Raw genomic sequence first — 24224 nt, 5'->3', positions numbered from 1 at the left:
ATACAAATAAATATAATTCTTCCAAATGAAAACCATACGACATTTTGTTATCATTCAACCGAAGGAATCTACAGACCTGTTTGAAAATCGCGCGCTTCTTCTCTGGTGGCCACACTCCAAAGCTTAGATTCTATTTGTACCGTTTTATCGGTTTTATCCGTCGTGTTGGTAGCCATACAAATTTTGAATGGCAACGGTTTATAATTCGCGTGAGGACGCTACGCGAGTTTTTAGCCGTATTTGTGAGTAAATAATCGTGATTTAATGGAAGAGTTGTTAAATTATGACATTGAAAGTATTCTACTGAGCAGAACGAACGATGTTTTTTCACACCAACAACGCGTAATCGCCGCTTGCGAAGCATTCTTGAACTCAGTCTCGAGTTCCATCGCAAAACAACGTGCTGAAAAAAATGGTAAGTTCTAAATTCATTTCGATTCCAGTATCTACGGCCGTGTCTCGTGTTAATTAAAGATCTTTCATCTCCAATGCACAGAATATCAAGAAAAGGTCACCAAAAATGCAGCCATCGTCGCCGACGTCTCGAATCAAATTCAAGAAATTCAAAATGAATTCGCAAATATTGCCCTGCGACAGAAAGTTGTGGAAAAACAGATAAGCAACATTCTCCAAAAGCAAGAGAAAGTCAAACAAGAAATAGTGGAGGGGAGATCTCAAGAAGAAAACTATTCTCTCCAATTTGTCGATCTGGAAAAAGGTAAGATACTTACATTTTCAGCTGTACTGGGAGACCAGCAGTTTAATTGAACCAATTCTCATTACTTCATTTCTGTTTTTCAATCTTCAAAAGGACATTGTAGTCGGTCTTTTTTAGTGACTGCATCTAACGTCATTTACTTTGGGTTTTACCAAACCTATGCATCGTCTACTCGGAAAAGCCACATAGCAGTTCTATGTATTGTAATGTTCTTGGACGTTACGGAAATAAATATGGATTCGTGAGTTTGATTATCAAGCCAAAATCAAAGGCGTAAATAAACTGTTGAGAAAAAGCTTTAATGGCAGGGTACGTGTTTCTGGTTTTAAGTCTGAAACAAGACTGTTTTTTACAATAACGTTGGTTGACGCAGCAACCTTATTCTTTTGAAAGACATAAGAGGTTTATAAACGTCTTTTATCTATGATGACTACTAGATCATTAAAAAGGGGGCAAAACGGGTGATTTCACCCTTTGTAACAATATAATGTCGAACACAATAATCCAAAAATATTATTGTTTCACTCTAAAGTAAACCCAGAAAATTTATTTCTGTGATGTAATTACCACCTTCTGCGGGATTATATTTTCTAGAATTATTCTCGCATGAGACATGAGTGGTTTTTGATATTTTTGTTTGGCAATATATGAATAATTGCAACACCTGCACCATTTTCACATCTGTAATGTATAGGCTCTGAGGAGTCTAAATAAATGACATTTTCTCAGTCGGTAAAGACTAACTATAGCATTCCCTCAGAATAAAAACTCTACTGAAAACATTAATGGTTTGATTGACATCGTTATGAACTCCTAATTTGTTAAATTCCAATTTCGTACATGCAGTTTGGTAATAAGATCAAGGGCAGCACTTTCATCCACAGATCTTTCTCAGCTATAATTTGTTACATAGTTAGCTTTTCACCATAATCTTTTCTATGTATCCATGAACTTCACCTCAAAAAGTAGCAAAAACTTCTCAATTGTCAATTTTTGAATCTAATTTGTTGGTATTCCTTAAATTTTCACTCAACCGAAGCGTAAAATTAACATCCGAGCTGTTAACTGAGTTGCTAGATATGTCTTGTTTATACTAGGATTTGATATGAGTACCATGAGAATCAAGCGTTATCTGTGTAATGAAGACAAACGGTTGTCAGTTTCATTTTTATGGCACTACATGAACCTTCACGTAATTATTGATATGAATGATATGAATCAGAAATTGTAACAGTGTGGAACAGAATATGAAGAAACTCTTATTACAAATAAATCTGTCTCTCCAAATTAATAAAATCGGTTGTAAGGTGAACTATGATTTTGCATCACCAAGTTAGCACTCCTCAAAAACAAATGGTAGAATCATATTTCATGCTATTATAAGTCAAAACAAAACAGAGTCCATTGAACGATTGTGTTACATCCCTGCTATCATTACTGGCATTCTGTGTAACACATGTCGCATTCTTTTTCATCACGATCCAGCATCATTTTTCTCATTTTATCGTACAGTGACAGGATAAGACTCACACATGGTTGGGTGGTAATAATATTTCAATTGAAATTCAAAATTTCAGATGCAGAGGAAAAAAAAATAAGGAGACAAATGAAATGGGATACAATAAAGAGAGCTTGTTCGGCTTATAAATTAGGTCTCCAGTTTCGTATTGAAATAAGTGAATCCTCGGATGTCTGTGATCGGATACGAATAATTTTCTTTGAACTCCTCAAAGATGTAAGCCCCCAATATTATGTGGACTTGATTAGAACAGCTGATCTATGGCGAGGTCAGTATTTTGATTCACTCTTTTTACCTACAGATCATCAATAGAATAAACTTGTCAGGAATTTAGTAAGATTTGCTTTTTATTCCAGTGGAACTTATTCATCCATCTTTAAGCCTAGAACATCAAGAGCAATTAAAATGTGTTGTAAACTTCGAAAAGCAGCAAGAAATTTCCGATATTACGGCATTTTTATGCCTTTTGCGAGAAATCTTCAAAGAGCTACACAAGAATTGAATAAACTTGGTTGAACGAAGACGGAAGCTAAAATGAGACAGTTGTTTGCCCAATATTGCAATCGGTGGCAGGTCATTTTGACAATTTCATTGAAAATGAAATTTGCGTGTCGTACCTCGAGATTTGTGTATGAAAAAAAGTGAAAGTGATAAAGAATTAAAAGAGTAAAGCCTTTATTATTAAAAATTGAAATATCTAATAATTGTCTCATCACATATACAGAATAACGTTTAAATTTATATTAACCTTGAAACGGTCCAATCAAAATACATTTTCATTACCTCAACCCTTAGCGTGTATGAATCGTGTAGATGAAATGTTTCAAATAAATGTAGTTGTTGTTTTAAAACGCGCAGTATTTCAAGGTGTGGTTTACCTCAACAATTTCCATCAAATTTTTAGCAGGTCTTACACCCACATGCTAAACTTTGAATTCTTAGTCAACTGTTTTTTCCTTGCGTTTTCCTTCATAGATTGAGAACCACATGACTCGTATTAGTGACGTACGTTGACGGTCACTTTCACTTCTGTAATTAGTATTATATTATTCTTTGTCTCATTTCATGTAATTCATTTGATGCGAGTTTTTTAACAAATGATCGTTACCCTCTGATTATAATTGATGACAACTGTAAATCACAGCATGGATAAATAAAAATTACCTAGATACTAAATTACATACAAGTCTCTGCTTTATTTTATATATATGGCACCTATGTAGTATATATAGTATCCTATTCAATTGCTTAAAATACTTGAAGTAAAGTTAGTTTGACGTTGCGTCCTAGCTAATTAAGCTAGCAGTCGGCACTAACGGCTGAATTCTACATTCCATATTAAACAATGTTTTAGAATTATTTGATTTAATAAAATACATTAAACCAGATAATGAAATTTAGATTAGTCTCCTTATACGACTATATTCCAACGACGTTTTGAACTGAAATGCAGAACTTGAATACTACGTTACGAGCCGATTACGTATTCATAACGCACGCCATTAACATTTTGCCGTCGTTGGCTCGAGTTAGGAGGTCAATTGATCGCCCACTATCAATCAATGTATCGAATATAATCATGTATCAAATAATTTTATTTATTTCATTGACCTCAAGGGCGTATCTATTTGACTATCGGTAATTTAATTAACGATAGAATTTCTATTGGTGGGAATTAATCGATTGCCAGGCTGTAGAATACCAGCCGTTTGCTCTTCGGTACTAAAATTAAACTTTTACAAGTTAGATAAATATTTTTTTTTCTTTCAATTTTAATTTCTGTCTTACTTCTATTCTACAATTTGATATTAAGAAGCGCCAAATCCAGTCATTTTAAGAAAAATAATACAAATTATACTTAATGTATGAAATAATTTATACTATACAAATAAGTTTTTCTCTAAACATTATTGGGGTTAGTGTGTCTAGATAATACTAGAACGTAGCATCCGTAGGAATAAAAACCTCCGGGAAAACACTTGTGTAATTTCCAAATACATTCTGTAGGTTGGTTTTTTTTTTTTTTTTAATTACGATTCGTTGAGCACCTACTACTACGTTGTTCTGATTCACTTTGTCTCTGCAAATTGACTGGATTATGCACTTTGACGATGATAGTGTATGTATAATGTGTGTTTATATATATATATATACACACACACACATACATATATATATATATCATGTGTATATATATTAGAAGATCGTTAGTTTGAACGCACGTCAGTGCATTCAATCTCTGCATCCAAGTATTCGGTTGTGTTAGAGGAAGAACTATTTACAGTGGCTATAAAAGTATTTATCTAAACAACAGTTAAATCTAGTCTCTCCATACTTAATGTGGATAACATTGCAATATGTGCGATTTGTTTTTTTCTTCCAGTTCTATTCCTTATGTATATTTTTCCACCTCGGTATCTCAGATCCCCTCTTCTAGGTCATTATTCCTCTTACAAATTTTTCGTCCGTTAATTCCTGAGCTTGAGTATTGTTATAGTCGACGTTTTACGGCTTGCTTGGTGGAATTTGCGCTTATCCTGATTTTTAATTTATACGTGAATTGAGAGAAATAACGAGGCAACAGTCAAATAGTTTGTCATGTGTTACCTTGTTCGTATTATTGGCTTTGTGAGTCATAAAATTTATGCTACGTTTGGCAACACAAAGGTGCAGCAATCCTTATTTGAAATGGTATTTTTTTTCTCTTTCTCTTTATCCGAAGATTACTTTACGTTAAATAATTCAAAGCCCTGTAATATCGACAGTCACAATGCCATTGATAATGCATCACGCAGGTATTACTACGTATATGTGAAGGTTTCGAGTAAACTTCCATTCAAAAAATATATATCGAATATTTGCAAAAAATATACATCCAACTTTAATATTCAAATTTCTTACGTTTTACAACCGTAGATTAACAAGCCTGTTATCAAAAATTGTTTCCTTGCCTCGACCAAACTAACAATTGGAATAAAAGGGGATGAATAGAGAACGAGAAATTTTTAATTTACAAAAATTGTTTCTGCAACAATTCAAATATCCCCTCCAGGTTTATTGCCTGAAAAACTTATTCGAATCGCGATATCGGGTGAAGTATTGATGCATTATTCATATCCAACTCTAATAACAAATCGTATCATTAATATATTAAAAATACTGCTAAAATACAAGTTAAGTAATCGTTGAATTTAACACAAAACGCTGAGCTTGTTGCACGATCTAATAATCGATGTAAACTAACGTGAAGCAGTGAGATGGACAGAGGTAGATTGTAAGTTCAACACTATTACCGGAGGCTGAATTTACTTGGCGTTTCGTACGCACGGATAAACTTTCGTACAGCGCGTCACGATTTACGTTGAATATCGTGTAAATTAATATAATACCTATAGCGCGATTCGCAGAATTCGAACGAAATTATTTTACGCGCCACTCGATCGAGTCATCATCAAAGAATATGACTAATCAAAAAGTATAAGCAATGAAGCAGGTATTTTTTCCACCGGAGTTTGACGGCGTCCTGATCTCACTGTTTCTCCGAATGAAACATTGTAATCTTTTTGGGATGGAACAAGTGCAGTGTAGCAATGAAATTCGACGGCAATGTTGAGAGAGTATGAAGGTACGCTTAATTAGGATTGGTCGACGCGACCATTCGGATCATGGAACTTAATTTATTGCATACAAGACCTTTCGTATTTGTGCTGTTCGTTAGTGGCAGGCAGTTACATTATTCCGATGATCTCAGCGTATCGAGTCCTGGGTATAGATTGACAGAATTACATAATTACAACTCTTTTCTCGTGATTCTGCATTCGAGAAATCTGAATAGCTCATAACGAATCTTATCGCATATGCATACGTATGTACCCTTAATATTATTCATCGCGTTCTTAATTAACTACCAAATGTGCAACTCCTGCTTGAAACATTTATATCGTACTGTTGATCCAACGCGGTAGTCATGTTAGTCGTATTTCTTTTCCTTGTTTTTTTTTTTTATTTTTTTTATTTTTTTTTATTTTTTTTACCGATTTCGAATTTATCGTTATTCAAACAATACAGCGCAGCATCTCGCGCGTAGTCGAGTCCCTTGCCAACTTGTTGCGGACAGACATACCGCCTGTGCAACACATGCGATAAATTTACAGAAAAATCGATTAAAATTTATCATCGGTTGCAGATGATTAGTCGTAAACGCGAGACATAAATATGCGTTATACGTATCAAAACCTTACATAGGCGATTCGTGGTCATTTATTATTATGTTTTGTTTTTTTTTTTTTGTTTTTTTTTTCAAACGTTCACTTCCTCTTCTTTTTTAAAGGCTACGGGAAGTGTGGCGGTGATTATATCGGAATTGGCCCTCCATCGGCCATTACTGTGAGGTCTCGACTAGGTAGTACGCAGGCCTTCGTAATATGAATTTGCATAATATATCAACTAATTACTCAAGCGTCGCGGCAAAGGATACATTACCGCCAGCGGCGGTCAAAAACAAAGTCGGCGGAAGTGGAGGTAAGGGGGATGTTGGCGCACTTGGCGTTGCCGGGGTTGTCGGACAATCGTTTGCCACCCCGTAAGGCTTGGCGTGATTCACCTCAAAAGCAACGGTGATGTTTGCTATGCCGGGGTCGCACAGCACCGGGTTATCTGCAATTAGTTAAATATTTATAACGTAAGCAGTGATAATCGATTGAGCGCACGTTAGTAATTCTGTCGATTGTCCGTTGAATTCGTTCGTTATTCATCAGTCTATCTGGCCAGTTTCGCGAACGTGTATTACTTATGTGTTCCAGATGATAGTAAACACTGTGAAAGAAAAAGAAACGACAACAACAACAACAACAACAATAATAATAGTAATAGTAACGTTGCGTGATATCGTAATAAATAACGTAAACGTCGTAAAATCTTGAATCGATAACTTTGCATCAGGCAGGGTTATCTCGACTTGTCGTAAATGTTTCTAGTGTGGGTAAGGCTGTACGCAATACAATGAGGCAGAAGGCGATACGCCGTTATTGATGTATCAACACATCATTAAATTCCTCAACATTTTACGACGCGTTGATTAATTTCTGGCGCCTAAATCGTCAGATTAACCGCAGTCTTTCACTCGACTATACAGGCCTACGTATGATAATATTCACTCTACTGTTTCTGGTTGCCGGCGTATAAGTGCGTTATGCCGCTCAATCAATACACCGTTAGCACTGTAGAAGAACGAAAGTTTGAAAATATGATGGAAAATACTGCGAACTAACGCCGCGTTTATCTCACCTTGAAGATATATACGAAGTACGTCAGGTACGCCGTGTACCGTACATCTCGTGTTTGAAACGAGCTCTGCGGCGATTGATCGTATCCAATTAGCGCTCAAATCGGCCCAGCAGAGAACCGGAAGCCCGCGGAAATCGTGCTCCGAAAGTACGACCAAACGGTTGTGAGACGCGTTCAGCTCCTCCAGGGACGGAAGCCAATTCTGCAACGATATCGAGGGAGATTTTTCGCGTTAAAATGGAGTCGGAACGACAAGTCTTTCGATAAACATTTCGCAGAGTCAATTTGTACCTCGCTTGTGTCTTCGAGGGTCGTCAGCGCGTTGTGAGATATGTCCAAGACGCGAAGAGCGTTCAGACCCTTAAGATCGCGAGGTCCGAGGCTCGGTCCCAAGGCGTTATGGCTCAGATTTAATCTCTGCAGTGAGCGCATTCCCATGAACAACGAGCCCTCGAGGGTGTTCAGCTTGTTGTGCTGTAGTCGAAATTCGAACACACTCGACCCGGCAATCTCTTCGCCCTCCATTTCGACCAGGTTCTGCGTCAGCGATATTAAATTATTGTTTTCGACAAACGAAAACGGTGGCCGAGCATTCGCGGATTAAACCGTACCGATATACCAACCTCGGTCGGAGTCCAACCCTTCATCAGATAGGTGATCCTGTTGTGGGAGAGATCGACAAAGAACAGCTTGCGCAAACCGCGTAAATCCGAGAACGAGAACTCGCGCAATTCGTTGTGAGTCAAATTAAGGATCCTCAAGGAACGAAGCGGAAGCAGGGCGCTGTTACCGTTCTCGTTCCCAATCCCACGTCCGAGGGACTTGATAGAATTGTAACCCAATTGCAGTTCTTCCAGACTCTCGGCTTCCGTGAACTCGTCTTCTGCAAGCTGCGACCATAATTTTGTTTCGTGTTAATAATGGGGAAAAAAAAATGAAAAAATATGTAACCCAGATAGTTGAACGGGAGTAAACGAGACTCGGCAACAACACTGCAATAGAAATATAAGCAGCGGCGGCTGTTTGTCGCCTTCTGGATTATATGCTGCTGCCCGTGATCGAATGAAGTCTATTGCTCCCGTAACGGGCGATAAATGAACAAGCATGAATAAACAGGCATCAGTTGTTGATCACAAAAAGAGCTATCGACTGGCAACAATATACCTAATGAATTTGCGCAGCATTCTGGTGTGAAAATCGTTGTGAAACAGATAAGGAAACAAATACGCTGGAAATTCGATATTTGTAAAACTCACCTCTTGTATTTCGTTGCAGGAAATGTCGAGTTTTTCCAAGCGGCGTGCATTTTGCAGCCTTCCATCGAGACTTTGAATTTTATTATTATTTAGAAAAAGGTGATCCAGACGGTGGAAGAATCGGAGTTCGGGCGGTAGATGGGTCAGCTTGTTGTTGGCGAGATGCAACAGTTTCAGATTACGTCCCACTGTCGGCAGTTCGCCGTCCAAAGACGTTAGCACATTTTCGTTCAACAGCAGCCATTCGAGCTGATTCAATTCCCTGCACGGATGAACAAATTATCGTCAAACATGCAAACACTCTTACAACGCACCAATTATTTCGCATTGACATCAAGCGTTCGTGAAACGTCACTTATAATCACAATAATCGTATCTCGTTTTGACAATGATTCCACACGAATTTTGTCAGCGTGTCAAATTACTAATCGAAGCTCTCAGATTAAGTAAATCAACTGTCGTAGGGATGAAATAGCGAAGCAATCGAAACTTGGAATCTCGTAAGTCTTACCTCAGCGTACGATTGAGGGAACCCAAGTTATTTCTTCCCAGGTGAAGATGCTTCAGGAGAGGTGGCAACGAACCGGGATCGAGTTCCGTCAAAAGATTGTCCACAAGCACGAGGTGGTGAAGGTCAGGATTATACTGAAAATCAAGTTATATTCAGTATTTCAACGATGTGCGAATAGAAATTCGTGAACAATGCAAAGATGATCGGTTGACGAATGTTGATAATGCACCCGAACGCAGTCGCGTGATATCATCATTCGGGCAGACATACAGCAGTCGAGTCATGATTATTCGGTATGCGTAGAAAGATTCTCGATAATCGTGTATGAGCATTGACGATCGGTATGTAATCAAATTTCTCATTGTCGGTCGAAAATATTTACTCGTGCTGTCGCCTTTTCGTCTGCGATGTATGCTCGGGCATGCACCACACCTACGGTATATACAATGTGTACCTAATAAGTACAATTACATTTTCGACGAAGCTGCTGACGGCTGCGGTTCTAAGGCAGTCGCAGTATGGAGCATTCTACGAAGTATCGATCAAGATCGGCAATTCATATCGCTGATTTGACCCAAATTTTTTTCCGCGAAAATAGTGGTCGAAAAACAAAGCCCTGATTTTATTCGAATTCTTTCAATCATTCCTGTCTGAGATATTCTTGTTTCGAGACCGCTCATTTTAGAGAATATGAAAGAATTCAGAAAATTCCAGGAATATATGCCGAAATTTTTCATCCCTATTCTAATTCGGAGATTTCGTCAAAGCAAAAGTTGGATGTTCAAGATGACGAAAACTTTGAAAATTACTTTTGGAATTCATTGTTCGTACGAAATTAAATTTATTAAACGCCATTGCAGCAAGAAACGTTAAAGTATTAAATATTTCTTGCGGGTAAAAATTTATCCGTTCTAATCTAAATCGTTCTCTCATGTTGACATCCGTTTTTCCATTATGCAAATCGAAAATATTGATACTATAAACGCGACACCAGGACCGTGGAATTATACCATTCTTGCCTCTTAGCGCGATTCAGGTCTGCTGATAGTTTTCGAGAAATTAATTCACATTTAATATCACAGAAGCTTCTACTCACGATGCCTGCCTGTGTAATTATATATCAATGAATTACGTGACATAGTTTTTAGTATCCAATTAATATCAAATTAACGTTACGTAACGATAGTTTCGTACATTTTAAACATATACATACGTGTATATGTCTGCGAATTATCTATCTTAATGGATGATGACCGTCTTCGGAATGCTTTAACGTTTTAAATATTAGAATAGTGCGCAATTTGATTTGTTTAAATGTTATAGAATTTATTCGTAAATATATACATATATCCAGGCCATGTTGTATCATCAACTTACAAAACGCGTCATCATTACAGCAATCAAGTGGCAGGCACATTTCTGTTGATAAGTGTATAATGAACGTAAATATAAACGAAGAATTATCTCAAAATTTTGTTACGTTATGCTATGGAAAAACGAAGATCGGCCTCTGCTCAGAAAAACTCGTTCTCCAAGAATCTGCGCAAATGGTACATCGAATAGTAAATTTCATAAATTTTTTACAGTCAATATTATTCCCTTAACTCTAATATAGCTACATCGTTTGAATCGAATAAAGAATTTTTCCTCCTTCGTTCAGAATATTTAATTTATTCTTCGGAATTATGTCATTTTTCGCTTCTTCAAACATACGTCGCATTCGTTGCAGAAATAAGATTTTTAACCAGGTCAAGCCGAAGCATTCCGATATTTCAAGACGTTGCGTAATTGATAACTCGATTTCTTTAGGCCCCTTCGGTGTTGACTTATACAAAATTGACATTGCTTCTTTTTAACTGTTTTCGTATTATATAATCGAGAGAAAAATAAGGCTCCGATTGATAAACAGTGTTCGCATTACCATAGTTTAGTCGTGAAGTGAAACAGTTTCCCTTATTCCTTCTAGAATAAAGTAGGTATGTAAAACATCATGAACTCAATGCCGGGTGAAAATGTCAACGAATTTGCATTCGTTCGTTGTCGCTGACACGAAGGATGGTGTAACAAGGGTTGAAGTCTGGACGTGTGTGCTTAAAATTATGGCGTTGTTGATTCGTTTCTCTGACGATAGTCACGCTGTGATGAATCGTAACAAACAGTAGATCAAATAAAATATATATGTTTAATAGTACGAGGCTGAAGTTAACACCAAAACGTTGCAATGTTCATTCGGATAAGGTAGTGAAGTCCCAAAATCAAAATTTTGTGAAATACCTTGAACCCCCAATGCTTTTATAGAATTATGAGGGTAAGACTCAACTGCATTTTTCTATTTTTATAAAGTTTAACACGTTTAGCTGTTAACTCTGGCTGCTGGTTTCAGCTTCACTTTAATAGTTGATTTATTGTTGTTGCGAAGCACCGACGATCATGGCGTGAATCGGTAAATGGACTTTAAGTTATGTGTATAATATCGTACGAGCAACAGGGTTCGATAAGCGGACTGAAAATAAAAACATAAGGAAAACTAATGAACAAACAACGACAACTTGGTATAAATTTACGGTAGGATGAAAACCGATGAAGCTGGAAATAAATACCTGCCTCGGTATAACCAAACACCCGATTTACACATAAAATAACACACGATTAGGCTATAATACGTAACCATACAAGGCCGGAAAATCCGCAAAGCAATTAACGTCTCCTCTTATCAATCTCCTAACAAAATCCTCGTCGTAAATGTTAGCAAAACAAGGAGCAAAAGAGAGAAGGAAAAAAGAAAAAAATAGAGGCGCACACGTTACGGTGACGTTACGTCACTCGTGTCAAAGTATCAACTTCTTCTCACAATCGCTAAAGGAGTCTCCCCCCGAAAGATCGTTTATGTCGCGATTGCCTGAATATATGAGTTCTGTCATTTAAGAAATAACCCCAGAATTTATATATCATTGCACACCTGATTCTCAATCTACAAGCTAATTTGGTTTTGATTAGTTTTCTGAAACTCCAACAACTGGTATGTCTTCTTTTTAAAGGATTATGAATTTAGCTAATGACATCAATTAATTATCAATAACAAGCACGTAACATGGCTATTAGTATTTCATCGTTATATAATATATGAGTTCAAGATCTTCAGTCTCCCCGGTCTGATCTTTAATTTCGTCGGTCCCTGAAATGTTATCAGAATACAAAAAAAGGCGATAAAAAACCCGTGGAAAAGGAAAAACAAGCGAAAAATGACTTGTGAAATTGTGAGATACACTTATGGCCAAATTCGAAGTCGAAACTCAAGACTATTTGTGGTTGAAGAATATTTATTACACGTGCCACGCCTTGGGGTAGAATTGGAGTGGGGTAACAGGAAATCCACTTGTTGAATTGACAAACAATGACTCAATTTTTGATATGGCACGGTTTCCGGTAATTTTTTATTTTTTATTTTTTTTTGCTGCTTTATGTACTCCGGTCATTCATCCCGAGACATATTGAATCTGATAAAACGCTGCAGGAGTTTGCGAAGAAAATTCTAAAGTTATAAAAAATCCAAGTGACGGAACGAAGATTACGTAGAAAAGATGTACTGAGAGATATATAATAAAGAGCGCGCGTTTCCAGTCATCAACACCTAATCAGTGACATTTGCTCGCGCAAACAATGCATTGGCTCGAAAGCACGACGCGCTTTGTTTACTCATCACTGCCCCCCAGTGACTGTTTAGGAATGTAACGTGTACACGTATTATAAGGATTAGGCTTACGAACGTCTCGCAATACGGGGCATTGATTTATGAGTTATTTTAGCAAGACTCGAGTATGATAATAACCAGGAAGGAACAAATGTCCCGTAGACGCGACGCTAACAATTTAAAATCCTTATTTTCAAGTCTTTTCCGGGTCTGTGTCTCATGTCCAAGTCACATGGGTACGCACAGTTAACATCGATGTGCAGCCCAGACCAATTCCTAGAAAAAAGGAGGAAGTTGATTCTCCTTCGACTCCAAATTTCGAATCAATTACTCTCGCGAGCTGTACCAGAACGTTGCAAGACACGGGACTTATTCACGTGAACCATTTATTTCAAATAAGCAGGAATGTTAATTCTTAAAACCTCAGCAGTCGTGAACTTTTGGCCGCAACAGTGGCGATGATTGTTCATTGGGCTCGGCCCCTCGTTGTTTTCTTTGAAAAATTCCCGATTGTACTCACGCTTATACGCACAAATTACGGGTCATGTCATGAGTCGTCACGGTATTGAATAACTGTCAATCGAGAATCGATTCGACGTGGGCTTTGGCACGCTGCTTACTCCGCTCCGCTTTGCTCTGCTCTTTCTCACGTCATTCGATCAATTACTACCGCTTGTGCGTATCTCGTACGTATATGTGTACATCGCATGTATCCTAGACGTGTATCCATGTCGCAAACTTTACCACGGCCAACGATCATAGCATTAAGTAATGCGAGAGCACACGCGGTAATGCCAGTATTTATGGTACTGGCGAAAATCGTACGTGTGAACAAATTGTTTTCGTCGTAGGTATCATAGGTGCAGTAGAGGAGTACAAAGATTGAAGAAAAAATCAGACTGAAGTAATTTTTCAACCTCATGCAAAAATTGAAGCGCTCCGGAAACACGATACTATGGGACAAACAAGGAAGTGACGTTTTAGTGACATTTTTCGAAGATGAGACGATTATGTTTTTTTGACGAAAATTATATGTGGTATCTTTTCCATTGGTCGAATTATAAATCATCATTTCTTGCGTCTCACTGTTTTTTTTTTTTTTTTTTACTAACACAGTGAAATGTCACATTCGTGAGCATAATTATTCATATTTAATTTCCTATTACCTATACAGATACCACATTTTCGTTGAATCGAATATGTCAGGCTGCTGCAGCGACGTATGAATGAATAATGTAAATGCAAACCTTGAAGTCGTCCGCTTCTACGCGCATGATTCTGTTCCTTCCCATGTCGAAGGTCCGAAGCAAAGGCAAATGCAACAACACGTGCTTTGGAATTGCGGGAACCTCGTTGTCGGCAAGACTGAAATACATCGTTCTCCCAAGGCCGGCAAAGGCATCTCCGTCCAAAAATCTGCACAAAAGAAGGACGTGACTGTAACTATATTTTTCAATTCTCAGTATCAGTCGTATTTTTCGTTCCTACTCGAAACAGACGGTTGACATAGTTACAAAAATCAACATTCAAGCGATCAACGTTATGTACCGGAACTGTTGCTAAACCTAAACTAACAATAAGCTAACAAGCACAGAAAGGAAGTCATTGCTTAGTTTGCAACACAAGCAATTTTGGTGCAAGCATTGATTTACATCCAAAATTGAATGACTGTTACAATGTTGAATTTCCTATGGATTTAATGTTCCCTGTCTAATCGTGGCCAAAATCAAAGTCAATTCAAACATGTGATAATTTACACAAAGCAGTCAGCCAAATCATTCTGAACTTGTGAGTTTTGAAAGGACCTGGAAAAGTGGTTCCTACGGCACAAGGTCGATCACGGATAAAATATTTGACAATATTAATTAGAAGTGAACCAATATTCAAGCGGTTGAACGAAGAACCGAAGCTGAACTTGGTGTGAAATGGGAAACCAAGACGAAATTATGAATTACGCTTTCGAAAGATGAAGAGCTGGTAAAAGAAGTTCTGAGAAAGTGAGCAGATCTTAATGCGGGCAATCAGGGAAAAGAAGTTTTATTGAACAATTAACCGCTACAATTTCCAACGGTGCCCTCTAACCTTCACGTTACGTAGGAGATTTCCGAAAGCTTTCGTCAAAGAAGTCTACTCGGCATTTACTTTGCGTGAATTACGTAAATCACTGCACGCTGGGCGATTTGCTCTTCCGACTCCGGGATAAAAAGTCGTCGGGAAAATGTTTGGAAAATATTTCACGCACCGTGCCTCTGTCTCCATAATTGTGAAATTTTTCCCGTCCGTCTGGTCGCAACCTTCCCCAAAGCCAAATGGGGGGGAAATCGAATGTCGACGTGGCGCCAAGTTTCATTGAAAATTGCAGCCCGAACAAAATTCTCTTATCGTCGTTTATTCACTTAATGTCAAGTTGTTGTGGTTTACGATTTAATTACTCGTCGCTGGATGATAAATGTAGGGCATTGTGATAACTACGCGCTCCCCCGAAAAGGTCAACAAGATTAAGATTACGTTACGCGTGTAAGAGCGACGAGCCAATCGTCGCCGTTCCTCCTGGTCCCGGACCCCGCCTGCCCTGACAAGGTTCTTCTTACGCGTTTTCCCCCAATATTCGAAGCTCGCACCTTTCCATCGTCGATCGCACAGATCCGGCTCCGTGAGTCGTTTCTTCGCGGAATTGGATGGTCACGGAATTCCTGCGTCTCGCGATGTAATTAAAAGCGGATTAGCGAGTCCACTGACTCCGGATACTATTATACGCGTTTCTTTAACTACCTACGGATCGTTGATTTGATGGCCGGGAATTTGAACAGTGCAACGCAGCGATTAGAGACGAGACTTTGATTTCAATCGACCAATTACTCGAGTAGCCGTCGAGGACCTTCGACCTCCTGCCTAACCCAATCAATTAAGCAAACGTTGCAAATATACTCTTTGCCCAGCTGTTAATTAACCAATTACAGGGACCACTTCGTTCCTGCTTGTTATTCCTGTCGGCACGGCGAGATAATTGACAAATAAATTGTATAAGACAAACGAAGAATCACTGCGTGAGCATCTTTTGCGCGTCTTTTCAAGTCCTTCGAGGTACAATTGGACCGATGTCTGTGTTGTGTACGTAGGTATGTACGTACCTGCGTACGTATCTACGCACATCCGAGTTTCTTTTTTTTTTCAAGTTTCTTATTTTCTTTCGCAAGCACAGATGTGGTAATACTCGACGAGCTTTATCAACGTAACCGTGAACCCTAGTAAAAAGATACTACATCGCATATCCGACAGCGCAGTTTTTTTGAATTCGTATCAAACAGCGACATTCATCGAACCAATAATATTCATTATATGAACGGAGTTGCGATATTTCAGTTTTCTCAAGGACGATTCAAGCGCTGACTTATGAAAAACGTTAACCAAATTGCATCATCTGTTCCAAAAAATGTTATACCAATGCAACGGCCAATTTTTTTCCGGTGCTGATGTAGATGCAGGTTCAAATTGCTCCTATTACAATTTTTATTCTTGAGAAAACTATATTTTTTAATTGTGTGGCTTAACGATCGAATTGCTTAACTCGTGTTTCATTTCATCTTATCCTATTTGAAACTCGCGTTAATGATCGGTTCGGGTTACTCTAAAAGCCGGAACGCCATCGTTAGGAAAATGTTTAATGAACGTAAGACAAACGACTTTGCTAATTATGCATTTAAGTATCAACTGCTACACACCATTCGTCCGAATGATCTCAACCACTATTCTGCCGATTCGAATAATGATTTCTCACTAAATCGATTAAAAACACCTTGGAAAACGTAACATTGAACGAAAAATCTATCCCATGAACATTTGACTAGGGTCGGGGGCGTGATATTTGCTCATAGATAGGATGACAACCGATTGCAATGACTTCGAGTGATTTCGAACAGTTTCAAGCGATTTTAAAACAACTGCTTTCCAAAAGTGGTTTGTAATTTCAGCAAGCAAATACTTCCCTCGACTAGGATATAAGAAAGTGTAGGATATCGTTTCAGCAACATAACTCTGAACGACGATTCAACGATCATACTATTGTTTCGAGATGAAGCAGACGAAAGGAGGTGACACTAGATAAGGTCGTACCCGAGATTGTTGTAGTTGAGTTGAAGGTTGGTAATTGTCATCCGCAGCTCCTTAAAGTCATGCCTTGAGATGTCGTGAAGATGCGAATAGGTGACTTTCAGGGTGATTTGCTGCTCGGGTACGAATCTACCGCGGAGCGCTTCGGCGACTTGATTGAACGACTGCATCTGCTCGCATTCGACATGTATCAGTTCCGTTGTCGTTGGGTTTCCATTTCCGTTTCCATGTAACACCGCCATGGTCCCGAATTCCTGTCGACGACACGTGCACGGGCTGATCTCTCGGCGAACCGCACAGTGCAACGTCGAACTGGCCGCCAGACCAAGAAGCGTGTACAAAAGACCCGACATGATTAATATCACCACTATTACCATCCGATCGTCTTTCTGTCCTCCTTGTTATGCAATCACTTTACTTCCCTCACTTCCTTCGCTCCTCAGAATTGTTCTCTTTTCGCGTGTTTCCCTCTTGCGTTTTCTCTTTCTTTCACTGCAATCGAAAACGGTCGTTCGTCGACCTTCTTACATCTACAGCGCGGCCTCTTCTACCGCAACCACGGCGAATGTCAGGACGCGGCCCCGTTGACCCTGACACCCAAGGGACGAGTGACGACGGTTAACAGTCGAGCGCCCGCTCGACTCGACCTGACAATCGGACATCCGAACACACTAGCGCCGGTCTTATTGGCGCCACTCTGCGCTGCACGAAGTCACCAGGAGACACCGTCGAACGGAGATAATCTGCGGAATCTCTCGTCAAAGTCCTCAACGACTCGGCGCAATGTTCCTTATTGACGAGTCTTGGTAGTCCGCGGATGGAAAACACTGCCGACCTTCGACGTCCTCGTTATTTTCTTACTTTCGAACCGTCTAACACTGGTAACGAAACGATCTTGCTCTTTGTATCGCGAACACCCCGTTACCCGGAGGCTTGAAGAACTGCACTTGCGTTGGAGTCAAAGTCACATGGATTCGGTACGAATCGGAGCGGAGACGACACCGGGACGATGAATATTGTTCGGAAAACCTTGGTTCCGGTCCAGTCAGACACACTGCAGCTTCATCGAACCATCGATCAAGGGTGGACAAAGTCCGTCGGTGCACGAGCTCGTGTACCACTAATACCTCCTAGTTAACGCGCGCGCGCGCGTTGTAATATCTCGCGTTTTCCGTCGACGTCGACGTAGTTAAATGAACCGACACACGGACACTACTCGGAGTACACGCTTCTGTATATATGCAGACATACATACATACATGTGTATATATATATATATATGCACTGTTGTAAAACACGGAACTGAAGGGCGCGTGCCTGTGTGTGAAACTCTCGGTGGAAACTCGAAACGATTGATCCGTCGACTCGGGGCTTATACGAATGAGAACGAACGAGAACGAATGCCAGAAGAAAACTATACTTTCCGCGACGGGTTCGTGGCCGAGTTTTCTGTGTTCCGACAACCGCTGTCAGAGGCTGACTAACAACAAGCTTCTCTTACTTTCGTACGCGGTTTCAAAGCAACTCGCGCGCGGCTGCTACTCTGCTGCCACTGCTGACGCTACTGCTGCTGCTGCTTTTCCTCCTGGTTCTGCTCACTCTCTGGAGGCGGTGGTAGCATTAGCGCGCCAAGCTCTTTGAAAGTCGTACTTATACAGCTCAGGTCGGCTGGCCTAAGTTCTCGACAAGAGCGCTGGGACGATCAGTCCTCCTCGCTTCGGCCACCACCACCGCCACCGATGTCGTCATCGTTTTCCTCTCTTTCCCTACCCCATCGCTTCCCTCGGCGTGTCGTTATCGCAACTATCACGTGATCAATCATTGTTCCCGCATCTCTTAGCACTCTCCCTCTATGTAAGCTACGGTGATTACTTGAGGAAATCGATGGATTTGAAATAATCGAGGCGTTCGTGACTCCGGTTTTTCCATTGAATTCGATTGATCTTGATTTTTTTTCTAAGCCTGATCATTTATTCTGGAATTTGGAACAAATTTCGCGCAATCTCCAAGTCTCGTATAGGAAATTCTTTAATGCGAGTCAGTTTTTCTACAAGGTAAATGCGGTACGCTCTCTTTTCAGAAATATCACCGCGCGTTTGCACCGTTCAACATTCTTACGAGATTATTAAACTCTCGAGCCAGATTTATGTTCCTCCGGAATCTCTGACGAACCAAATATGCGATGCAAAAAGAGAAACACTCCGTCGTAGTTATTTGCGGTTCCGAGCGACTAGCGGGGGTTGTTTTTCTTTCAGCTTTGAACGCGTGCACGAGATGAGGATTCGCGACCAGAAAAAATGACGGAAAATGTCAAAGGTCGAGCGCAAAGATTACCTTCTTCTTCTACGCTATGAACGAAATTTGAAAATGCCTGTATTGCCGTCATTGGAATAGCGATAATCGCGAAAGACGTAAAACGAAACGATGCAAATAAACTCTCGGTCGAGGAAATTAAACGAATTTATTCCACGCGATTCGAACGATGGATAAAACACGTAGCAGCCTCTTCCTATCGTGTCCGATCTTTCCATGTAGTTATAGTTGATGCCTCGGCTACCGAATTCCTTCGGCCGAAAGTGCACCAAGAGGCGAACGGTGGCGCGTCGTTGCCCGTGCCGTTGGCAGCGTATAAACACGCCTGGAGGAAGCGAAACGCCCCGATATCGCCCCGTCTCTCTCCGTTCTCAACGCCCCGCCAAATGGCAATTAAGTGCGCCGTGAAATAAATCAGGATCCAAGGCGTCTCGGCACTTTCAACGTGACGTAGCATCACCGCCAGCACAACCTCGATGCACACTCGCGCTTCTTTGGATGATTGCACAGTCGTGTAATAGCGTCGGTCATGACGGAATAGTAGCGATGATTCAGTGTCGCTGATAGGTAGAATCACCCATTTACCTGGCATCATCGTGCTTCTGAACCTCCGTTGGATAACGCTCTACATAATGGTATTGGTAATGCTACCTAACGTCAGCAAAAGACCTCCTTGGTTCCTTGAATTTAGTTCGAGTATCCAACCGTCGGTTAAATCACCTTCAATTGTCAGCTCGGTGTGTTATATTCATCCTCCATCCGTTTCAATCTTGATTTTGACTCACTGGATTTATTGACACTGGTCAACGACAAACTTGTGCCTAGAAAACGTTCCGGTTTTCAAAAGCGAGAGTGATCTCGACGATGACTTGTTCCCAACTGAGATATGCTCAACCCTTTTCGACTTTTACTTCCAAACGAATTGTGAGAAATGTTTGATTTTTTATTCCACCTAGTACGGATCTGCGTGAAAAAGTGACGTGCGGTGTTGCACGTTTATGATACATTCGGACTCGATATCATCCACGTCTTAGAGTTAATCTATCTATCGTTTCATTAATGGCAGTAAATGAACGGATAAGAAATCGTATGATGCGATTCATTAATTCGTCGATCGATTTTCATCGTGCGATAATACATGCGACATCCGGGTATTAAGTAGTAAAAAATTGTACGAAAAACGTATCCACCTAATCGTCAGTTTGATTGTAACAACGGTCGATAACATTTGGAATTCATTGCCACTGTGGTCGTTCAACCAACGCTAATTGGAAGGAAAATTTGCAATGATTACGTAGTCCTACGTTCGTCAGTTGCTCGTATCTGCAGCCTGGTAGTGTAGTATTATCGTCGACGTCGTTATCGGCATGCCAATAAAGACATCGCTAGGTTCTGGATATTCTCAAATGTAACCGGCGACGATTAGCTACGGAACGTGATAGGTCTTCAGTTTCACGCGTAGTTTAGATTTCGATTTGTGAGATCTGCAGCACCCTCTAAATTTGAATCAGTGAATTTTCACTGATATTTCACTGATTTCCAGTGCGTATGTACTTCCAGTGGTGTACTTATAACTGATTCACACTTAGAGAGCAGCCATATCGATTGTGCTTGCTGGGCTGCGAGCATGTGAGAGCGGTGTTGGCTTTGATAAGAGGAAGCAATGCTCAACTTTTGACCTTTGCCTAGCCGCTCGGGACCCAGCAAAGAAAATACCAGATAATTGATTCAACGCGTTTCCAGTAAAATACGTAACTAGTTTTTGGAATTCGATTTGGGTTGACTGACATGCATTTAGAAGTGTCCCATCTTTCCACGCATCCGAATGCTTCTATACCTCGATCGCACTTTGCCAGCGTTCGGTATAAAGTCACGTTTCTAGCTCACAATCGGTGTAATCGGCTTGTTTACTCCGAACTATCGTTCTTCACGAAACCAGTATTTCCGAGTATCCCCTGTAAAATTATTAAATCTAGAGAGATAGAGTTGTTGATATAATGCCGTGTAATTCGACCGGCATGTTCGATGCAAGAATGACAAGCAAAGTGTTCGAAAACACCTGCGCGATGGAAAATGCCGATCTTGGTTGATGGTGTTGAATGTTTATTGTACATGTACAAGGAAATGATACAAATCAAAATCCATTTCCATTATACGCGGTATGAAGAGAAACGGATTAAGGAGGTCGGAATGCGGCGTGTTTCGAATATCCGAAATTCCGAGGTGGATTCAAAAACAAGCAATTAATCTCCTCTCGTTCTCTTCCTCTATACTATTGCGTTCTCCTTTCCACCCCCGTCGTCACTTCTCGCCCATTTCTCAGGGCGAGACGCGAAGAGGTTTATAACAACGTCGCATTCCAGTGGGAAGGAACTCTCGGGAGCCACAGAGACGAAGTCGGGTGCTCTGTTTGAAAAAAATGGGCCAGCTCAACAGGTTTTTCTTTTTATTGCTTCGAGAAATCCACCAAAAATTCGTAATAATTAGCGTTGCTGAGTTTTGACAAAAGAAATCTATGAGCAAAGTATGGTATAAATTCCACGTGTCTTTTTTGCAAATCCCTTCAAGTTCAGTGACACATAGTCGCCCGTATAGTCACCGTATCGCTAACTAATTATGCTTTCCATTGTTTGAATTACACGTAGTACGTGCGAGCCGAAACTAGCAACATTTATCAAATCACGAAAAGCTCACTTGACGCTTCAAAATTCCGATTCAACGGGAACGAGGCACGCCAATATTTAAAAATATGAAAAAAAAATGTAAAAAACAATAAACGTACCATCCTCCACGCACGATTAATTGTTACACCGTGCGCGTCAGTTGGCACGCCGTATTATATACGGGAATCGCGGTGAATTTACGTAGGTACATACCACAGAGAACGCGTTATTGTACGGACGTAGAGAGAGTTTACAAGTTCGGCGACGGCGACAGAGAGATGACGAATGCAGTGAGTAAAATCGAAAAAGATTTAATAAACCGTACGGAGTGGTCTGTCCGTCGACGGCTGTTATCCCGGTTATCGGGGAACCGTAACTAACCATCCTCCGAGGCATGTACGCATTAACGTCTGTCTGCAAGTGAATAGGACGCTGCTGCCGCCGCGTGAAGCCCGAGTGTGTACGGCGGTGTAATATACGGTGGTTCGCCGTGTTGGTTAACGAATGCGAGAATGCGGCCTGGCGCCAACGCACACACCACCGGGCACCGATTACCAATCGCCCGACGTCGTCGACGGTCCGTTCGTGCCTCCATTAAACAGCGTGGCTCGTGGCCCGTGGCGACGCTGGCGAACGCGGCGCTCTTCTTGCCGCCGGCGTGGATATCGTCGACCCTGCGGACCCGGCATCGTTCGCGATGGCGTCGTCGTGCTCGACGCCTGGAACGTCGTCGATCCGTCCTGGTCCCGCCCGCCGTAATATGTCATGTCGAACGAGTATCAGAGGCGCTCCTCGACCCCTGGGGCAGCCGCAAGCACGCGACTACCGGCCGCGCCGGTAGCGCCAGAAAACGATCAAACAAAGGTCGACTTGACGAATCCGGCAAGCATGCCGGAGATTCCACCCACGCCCCCGCCCCGCGGACCGTAATTATTTATCGACGACGATGCCTCGCCGCCTCCCCCGAGCGTTATCCGAATTCGGGCCTCCGGCTGACTTAAGATTAAGTCAAGTAAACTACGGAGCTAAGGAAGAACCGTTGCAACGCGATTTTCGAAATTATTTGAAATTCGGTTAACCGTTATAAAAGAAAACGGAGTCGTATTTTGAAATCTTCGTTCCTTCAAGATCGTTGCGAAAATATGAAAACACCGATTTTATTCCAAATGTTTCGTTACGATAACGTTACTAACTTTAATCTCGTTCGAAATTGGCTAAAATCGCCACAATTTTCACTTTTCTGCATCGTCTGGGATTGTACTCACAGCTGTGTGTTCGCGAATATCCTCGAATCGAGAACGAATTCGGAACAAAAAATAAATATGCATGATAATTCAACGGTCGTCGTAGCGATTTTTACGATTACAGGATAAACGTAATTTCGTTATCACCTAAATTTCCAAGTTATTCTTGGTACCGTTACTCGATGACAACTTTTACACGATTGTCTACGTACGGATATTGGCAAACTAGCGGATATTCGCAATACTCACTGTTTGCAAAGGGTCAACGATCTGTTTTACACGTATTTTTTACGTTCACTTGAATCAGTTTTCTTATCGTTAGACCTTGTTTTCCCACGGAAATAAGTCAAATATAAGTTGTGATCTGGAAAATTTCGCAGACCTTTGGAATCCTGAAGCATAGAATTTCCTCAGTACTACAGTTCACGATAACGATTATACTAAATTGTAGCGGTACCTAAGGATAAAAAATTAAACTTCAAGCATTAAAAACCAATATATGGAATGGCTCATAAGGGATTTTAAATATCGTACCAGATTTTTTACCATCGCCGTACGAAGATTTGTGCAGGCCTCCACAGATCTGCGGCATGATCTTTTACCGCAGTTATGTTTTTGAGGAAAAATCCTTAGGATGCGAGCGAACTGAGAAAAACAAGAATTGTGTATAGTACTGATTGTGAGAGACAAGCGGAATCAAGACAGCTACATCATTACGAGGCTATACCGTGCCACGCAAAGTCCATCCGCGTACTACCTGCCTACTTGAGACTTTGGCCACGTCGCGACGCGACTCAATTCAACATAACCCTTGCTTCTTATTACTATCTGTACCCGGCCAACGGACAGTGATCCTCATTTTGTGGTTCAAAGAGGTCACGAGTGATTTCCCAAAATCGAGAATTTACTTTTT

At 40.6% G+C, this 24224-nt stretch overlaps 2 protein-coding genes across 3 annotated transcripts; one reads left to right on the top strand and one right to left on the bottom strand.

Moving 5' to 3' along the window:
- Positions 1 to 122: 122 nt before the first annotated feature.
- Positions 123 to 3416, top strand: LOC124176545. 2 transcript variants are annotated; one of them, XM_046557964.1, is made up of 4 exons: positions 123 to 415; positions 497 to 718; positions 2296 to 2505; positions 2594 to 3416. In XM_046557964.1, exons 1-4 carry the CDS (start codon positions 265 to 267, stop codon positions 2737 to 2739), a joined length of 729 nt encoding a protein of 242 aa, XP_046413920.1. In that variant the 5' UTR covers positions 123 to 264; the 3' UTR covers positions 2740 to 3416. The 2 variants fall into 2 exon arrangements, with proteins under 2 accessions (XP_046413920.1, XP_046413921.1); XM_046557965.1 differs by having other exon boundaries at positions 2296 to 2453; positions 2594 to 2726.
- On the bottom strand, positions 997 to 18726 carry LOC124176540 (toll-like receptor 6). Its single transcript, XM_046557953.1, has 8 exons — positions 17095 to 18726; positions 14229 to 14397; positions 9291 to 9424; positions 8780 to 9041; positions 8147 to 8413; positions 7815 to 8060; positions 7524 to 7725; positions 997 to 6893 (listed from the first exon to the last, which is right to left on the bottom strand). The coding sequence occupies exons 1-8, from the start codon at positions 17466 to 17468 to the stop codon at positions 6688 to 6690; spliced, it is 1860 nt and encodes a 619-aa protein (XP_046413909.1). The 5' UTR covers positions 17469 to 18726; the 3' UTR covers positions 997 to 6687.
- Between the last annotated feature and the right edge of the window lie 5498 nt (positions 18727 to 24224).

This window comes from Neodiprion fabricii, chromosome 2, assembly GCF_021155785.1.
Source record: "Neodiprion fabricii isolate iyNeoFabr1 chromosome 2, iyNeoFabr1.1, whole genome shotgun sequence".
NCBI lineage: Eukaryota > Metazoa > Arthropoda > Insecta > Hymenoptera > Diprionidae > Neodiprion > Neodiprion fabricii.
Note: the sequence above shows the minus strand (reverse complement) of the source record. Positions and strands in the feature narration are given on the sequence as shown.

Bases quoted from the DNA above. Each gene is read 5' to 3' on its own strand.
- LOC124176545 (XM_046557964.1), top strand. From the start codon at position 265: ATGGAAGAGTTGTTAAATTATGACATTGAAAGTATTCTACTGAGCAGA. The intron at 416-496 runs GTAAGTTCTAAA...TCCAATGCACAG, and splicing joins ACAACGTGCTGAAAAAAATG to AATATCAAGAAAAGGTCACC. The intron at 2,506-2,593 runs GTCAGTATTTTG...TTTTTATTCCAG, and splicing joins AACAGCTGATCTATGGCGAG to TGGAACTTATTCATCCATCT.
- LOC124176540 (XM_046557953.1), bottom strand. From the start codon at position 17,468: ATGGTAATAGTGGTGATATTAATCATGTCGGGTCTTTTGTACACGCTT. The intron at 14,398-17,094 runs GTACGACCTTAT...TCTTTTGTGCAG, and splicing joins CTCAACTACAACAATCTCGG to ATTTTTGGACGGAGATGCCT. The intron at 8,061-8,146 runs GTTGGTATATCG...TCGCTGACGCAG, and splicing joins AGGGTTGGACTCCGACCGAG to AACCTGGTCGAAATGGAGGG.